Source organism: Aptenodytes patagonicus, chromosome 2 (genome assembly GCF_965638725.1).
Source record: "Aptenodytes patagonicus chromosome 2, bAptPat1.pri.cur, whole genome shotgun sequence".
Classification (NCBI taxonomy): Eukaryota; Metazoa; Chordata; class Aves; order Sphenisciformes; family Spheniscidae; genus Aptenodytes; species Aptenodytes patagonicus.
This window is the reverse complement of record NC_134950.1, coordinates 153076961-153083370: the sequence shown is the minus strand read 5'-3', so window position 1 is coordinate 153083370 and position 6410 is coordinate 153076961. Positions and strand designations below refer to the sequence as shown.

Below are 6410 nucleotides of genomic sequence, written 5' to 3'. Positions count from 1 at the left end.
TTCCTAATATTTTCTAACATTGTATTTGCCATTAAATTCAGGAGAATACAGCATGGACCCTACAATTTTGATCTCAGAATTGCAGCCACTGAGAAAAGAGAGCTGCCGGTCATGCTATTTCCTTAACCTGAAATCCTGAACACAGTACACAGCTAGTCTAAAGGTTGATGTCAAGAAAATATGAGGAAAATCCATAAAATGCTCATGGTGTGATCAGATCATATATGCTGTAAAACTCATTGTTAGTTATTTTACAGGTTTGATGAGAACTGTGTTTCGTTTGGATCAGTAATGGCTTCAGAAAATCACAACACAAAAGCCTGCAGACAGATTTCATATAAATGTGCTTTATTGCAGAGAAGTTACATTATTTACATGCTGCAACACATTACAACATAAATCTATCAAGTATTTCATGGTGGATGCTGTTGGTTGCCAGATAACATTGTTATAAGAACCACATTATAAAGTGAAGAGACTTACAGCTTTATATATTCTACAACTTGGAGTAGCTAAAATGTTAAAAGCCAAAAGGCAGTGTTTTCTCAGGCCTGCCTGTTGTCATATGCATGCAAAAGCCTAAGGAGAGCACATATAAAAGTATTGTCCGGTTTCAGGTTTATGATGCCACCGAAGCTGATGATAGGTGTGTACTGATTTATATTTTAAAGCGTATAATCTTGCATAAATTATACAACTCTAATAAGATTGGTATAAATCTAATTATTTATAAACCATGGCTTAGAAATAAAGGAGAAATGCAGCTTGCACATGCATTTAAAAGGACAACCTAGCAAATGTTTGTGACCTTAGTGTTTATTATCTTTTCTCTTAACAGATCTGCTAGAAAACATCTTAATTCTAGAGCTACACTTCTCTTGCCTGAATAATGACAATGAAACTCCAGAAAAAGACAACTAAGCAATCTAGCCAATATATGCTGGTGGAGAAAAATCTATGAAATACAGAACTTTATTTATGTCTAACTTAGTATGTCTTCATTAAGCAATGTTTCTAGCAGCATCATAGTGAAATACAATAGTTGAGTGAAGTTTGGCCCCTCATTTTCTTAAGTGCGAAACAATTTGAAGTCCCAATTGAATCTGTAGCCCAAATATCAGTTGCTAAATAAACTGGGGAAAGCTTTGTTGCTTTCTAAAGGAAAGTTCCCCAACTGTATCAGTCTTAGGAGATGTGACTGCAACAAGCCTAAAGAACCATAACAAACATTTTTTAAGAAGTGAGGGAAAGGGTCAGGATGAAAGAAAACAAAACCAAACAAGAACATGCAAGCCAGTGCCTTCCCTGGTACATCAGCCATCGTTCTTTTGCTTGCTGCGCAGCTGGGCTGTTTTACACCAGCCAAGGAATGGGCTTTGTTTCTGTGTTTCTAATAAGTTATCTTTTAAAAGAGAAAGAAAGGGAAAACGAAATGAGCAAGGAATTGTAGGTAGATAGCGGTGGCACAGATACAGTCATGCATGAAGGGCTTGATCCTGCCAGTGATGCAAGGGGCAGTGGTACTGTGTGGATGCTTTGCTGACATGGATCCCCTCACCCTTGGTGCCTGTTGCACCCTGACAAGGCTGCTGCAGTGCAGGGGCAGCGTGTCCTTGCTCAGCCCTGAGGTAAAGGAGGGAGGGCAAGATGAGCGAGAGCGCCAGGGCTGGCACCTGCTCCTTGTGCCCGTTTGTCTCCAAGAGGCAGCGAGTACATACAAACATCTCCTTTCATGACTCCTCCTCGGATGCCCACTTCTAAGCTCAGCGCCTGGCTCCGACAAAGTACTGACTCCTGTTAGTGAGTCAGGGCAACCTGACATAAGCTGTCCCCCCCACCCCGTTCACACAAACCACCGCTGAGATGGGCTGCAGAACCTCCCTTCAGGGGTAGGAGAGGCACGAGGTGGTCACCATACCCAGCAGGTTTAAAGTTGTGCATCTCTCTGCACAGAGGGTCAGTGTGCTCCTGGAGGACTGACTCCCAGAAAGCTATGTTCCCAGGATGGACTTCTTCCCATGCAGGGAAATTTAGGGTTACTTTCTCTCTGAAGAGCTGATCAAATCTCACTGAAGTTGATGGAAAAGTTACTGCCAAATCCTGTGAGTGTCTGGGACTGGGAAGGGAGAATCTGGGCACACCAGGTCTAACCTCAGCTCTTTTCCACACTAAGCAGAGAGCTGGATTTGGGCTGCACGAGGGCTGCCACTGGCACTGTGTATGCGAAGTGGGTGCACAGATGTCCAAAGCACCCACACTCAGATGCCTGACTCCCTTTCACAGGTGAACAGGGATTCTGGGCTGCAAGGGTCCCGGCCAGAGAATGTGTGTTGAAGGCAAAGACCAGATCTCCTAGGCCACAACTACACCCCCCAAAAGAGGGGTGGGAGAATCAGACAAGCCCAGGGTAGCAAAGACCTAAGTCAGCAAGTCCCCATGGTGGAATCGAGCACCGTCCAGGCTAACCAGGTTGGTTGGGGCAGTTCGGCCACTTTAATGTGGAGCTAATGAGCAGAATTTATGAGCGAGGCCAATGTGTTTAGACAGCACTGAGACCTGAGCTGACTTGTCCCCAGCTGGCTCAGGTGTCGGCACGTTCCAGGTCGGGGCTTAGCAGAGGAAGATCAGATCCATCTTGATCTGTCAGTGTAGACGTGCCTATAGTCTCCTGTCCTTTTTAAAGGACAAAAAAAGTCCTCTTCATGCCCAGCTTGTCTAAGTCCCTCTGCTCACTGCATTTTATCTTAAGCCACTTTTTCTATGATGCCACAAAAATCAGTTTATACTACATACGTGTATGTGCATGTGTGTATTAGATACGACATTATATATATATTAAACATATATAAATATCTATTTTATATATATATTATATATATATTAAACAACACATTCTATTCAATCATCCTCATTTCATGTTCTTCCACTGAATCCCATCACTTCTCTCAAATTGCACAAGTTCTTTAGGACTGAGCTGTCTTTGTTTTGGAGTACTGTATGTATAGCCAATTCTAATGAATAGCACTTTACTGGTACTGCATTTAGGTGAGTGAGGGTTTTTTATTATTAGTGAGGCTCCTCAGAATCTCTACAATACGTCCTCAGGCCCTGATGGTGTACCATCACTAAGACTCATAGTTGTGAATGGGCCATCTATGAATTAAGGTCATATGCACGATGAGGACTGTAGCTATTACTGAAAATTAGCACTGTATTAAACACTAACTTCTACTGTAAATGTATGTCAAAATAAATTTAAAAAAACAATCAAAGCATTTTGGAGAGTGGGAGAGAGATGCCATCATTTCCATTCCCACTATCTCTTACAATTGCATATATGGGGGAAGAGTAATATTTTGGACTTCTCTCCTCACTCCAAAGGCCAGTTTTTGGAGGTTTGCCAACAGGGGTAAACAGTACACTGTTGTTCTGTATGAGCTAGCTAATGTACTTCCCAGAGTTGTCTGGTTTTAGTAAAACAGGTGATCATTTCTAGGGTATATTCGTTGTCATTCTTGCTTGTCTTATTTAGCAGTGTATGCTCAGTATGAAATACTGAACAAGATCACCACCATGGATGTTTAAAGTAGGCATTCTGGCTTGTTAGATGATATTTTCCAATTAGTAACAAACAACAGATAAGTTGTCCTAAGAGTTACCAGAATATGCAGCTAAGACGACTGAATTTCCACTATTAACAAAGTCTATGAGCTTTAACAGGGAAGTGCATAACAAGTAACTTACTGCATATAAAACCCCTGAATAATACAGTATCAAACTATAAATTTAAATAACAGAGAGTAAACCAAAAAATTCACTATATAAACCACAGGAAATGAAAAAAAAAACTCCAAAGCCCAAAGGAATTTCCCGACATGAATTACGGCTTCCATGGCCAGTGAAAGATTACTGCAATCCTATATATAAACAAAAAAGTCTACAGCAGGTATTTTAACTTGCAATTAGAAGAAAGTATCTGCAGATTGCATAAATGTGTTGTTGTGTCACATAATATCAAAGTTATTGGCAAAAATTATACAATCTGGAATGCTTTAATATAAGACACAACAATGTACTTAAACACACAGTAGTAAGAAAATGAGAGCAATCATTATATAAAATGTATTTTTGGGATGCATTGAGTTAGCAGTGCTATCTAGATTAAATATGTAAAGTGAAAAGTCGTCATTTTAATAAGCTGCTCATTGATACCCCTTTTTGCCATCAGGACATTTTCTGTGCCCTACTTCTGCTGGATCTTTAAAGTCCCAAGGGCAAGTTAAAGCCAGTTGTGGCATTCAGAAATAATTCGGTTAAGATCTAAACTGTGCGTTTGTTACCACTATATTTTTTTTTCTTTTAAAAGAGAAGTGATTTCACAAAGGCAGGTTTCTTTCACTGACACAGTAAAATCCTTGGAGCAGGGACCATATTCTGGGCGCTGCTAATCACATTGTTGGCACTCAACAAATAAATAATAACAACATTAATGATCATTTACTTTGCTTAACTCCTACTTATTTGTAGTGCTGATTCCCTTGATTTAAGTGATGCTCCTTAGGAATTTTCAGATCCTTTTGGCCTAAGTCCCCTCTGTCTCTCCTGTTGTCTTTCTTCTCAATGTTGCTACTCTCCTCAGTCCAAAAGCCTCTTATTTTCGAGGTGTTGCTGTTTTATTTGCACTAATAGCAGAGGTGTTCGATAAAGCTACACTTCTTTCTGCATTTGGTAAATCTGGTGTATCATACTCCCAAGGGCAGACTTCAGCTCGAGATGCTAAAGGTTGCTGTAAGTAACTACTTGGCTTATGGGAGTCAGATGAAAGCACATTTCCCTCAGAAGAGGCATTTTTTTTCTGTTCTGCCAATTTATTGAGGTTTTCCTTTTCTGCTGCTTTCTGGGGTAGCTCCTCCCGCTCCCCAGCACAGGTATTAGGTGCATATCTATTAACATTCTCACACTTCAGCCCAGGGGAAACCTGAGACTTGGAATTCGACTGTTTTTTCTCATTTTCAAAGACTTGCTGCTCTTGCGTCTCACGAGTGGCTGCCTCCACCTTCTCTAAGCTCTTTTGATTTGATTGTTGATACCCTTCAGGTGTCTTCAGCTTATGATGAGACTTCCCCTTTGGCTGGGAAGGGTGGTTTTTCTCTGGCTCTGAGGAAGCAATAGACACATGTTTTTGAACTTTAGAGTCAGAAGGCACAGGACCAGGAGTTTGGTCATATATCTCCCAAGGACAAACTTCTCCTATGTCGAAATTGTCCTTGTGCAGAGACTTACCTGGGCCTGTGTCTGGATTTGCAGGTGTTTGACTAACCCTTTGCTGTTTCATAATTCCAGATTTATGGGTTTTCTTTGTTTCCTCAGAGTGGGTAGAGTTCTTCCGGTGGGAATCCTTATGCTCGCCTTTATCGGAGGCTGAGTACTTTTTGCTGGCCTCCTTACCCTTCTGCTGAGATTTATGAGATTTAGTGCTTTCTTCTAGACTTTGTGTTTTACCCGTTAGTCCCAGAGTCTTTTCCTTGGCACTAGCAATAACACTGAGGGATTTTTGTAACACAGATGTTCTTGGATGCAGAGGCTTCTTATCGGCACTTAAGTTATGTGCGCTTACTGATTTGCACACCAAAGGGACTGATTCAGTGGAGACAGCTTCAACTTTTTCCGGAGCATTTTTAGTTAATTTGTTACCATTCAAGGAATCCAGAAGCGAATTCTCAGCAGCTATAACTTCTGTGCTTTCTGTAGTTAGGCTATTCGGTTCTTCTGTTTGATCCCTAACATGATCATAAGTGCTGTGGGACTTTTTTAACGAAAAGACTCTGTTTTTTAAAGTCTCTTCTTTTGGCTTTGCAGAACTTGTGGAATCCTGTGGGTTTTTTCTCAGCGTGGCCATGTTCTTCACAGCACTGTGCTCCATCAGGTCCTTCTCATCCCTGGAGCACTGCCTGGTGACGGTCTCAGGGATTTCTGTAATACGTCGCATTATCGAGCGCCCCAAGCCCTTCTTAGAGCACCTTTTTTTCTGGAGATGTGGGTTATTAGCAATCATCTTTTTCCTTTTATAGATTTCAAGCTGGGCATATAGTTTCTTCAACTCATCCTGCAAAGCAAAGTGAATGGCAAAACTAGTATGTACAGAGTGAGTCCAGTCAAACAAGCAGCCTGATGAATGAATTACCCATTGCTCTAAAAACGGCATTAAACTTACTTCACTGTTTTTTCTAATTCTTGAATATGCCATTTCTCATCAACTTGAATCCCACTTTTTTCCACTGTAAAAGTAAGTTCAACTCTTGTGCACAAACCAGTTACTTTCCACAGCTGTGCATCATACAGCATGCACAATTCATATACATTCATGCTGTATGTTTCAGATTGTGCAATGCTGTGGTGTGTGCTTTTCT

The 6410-nt window shown here is 41.0% G+C and overlaps 1 protein-coding gene across 2 annotated transcripts in view; it reads right to left on the bottom strand.

Annotated features, from left to right (window-relative positions):
* Positions 1-326: 326 nt before the first annotated feature.
* The window catches only part of GPR158 (G protein-coupled receptor 158), a 211476-nt gene continuing 205392 nt past the window's right edge, over positions 327-6410 (bottom strand). The window contains exons 11-12 of one of the 2 annotated variants that reach the window (XM_076331724.1): positions 5284-6106; positions 327-5157 (exon numbers count right to left, since the gene is read on the bottom strand). In XM_076331724.1, the coding sequence (XP_076187839.1) occupies positions 4652-5157; positions 5284-6106 (1329 nt within the window). In that variant the 3' untranslated portion in view covers positions 327-4651. Of the gene's footprint in view, positions 6107-6410 lie in introns of both variants that reach the window. The other variant, XM_076331723.1, reaches the window with a different exon arrangement.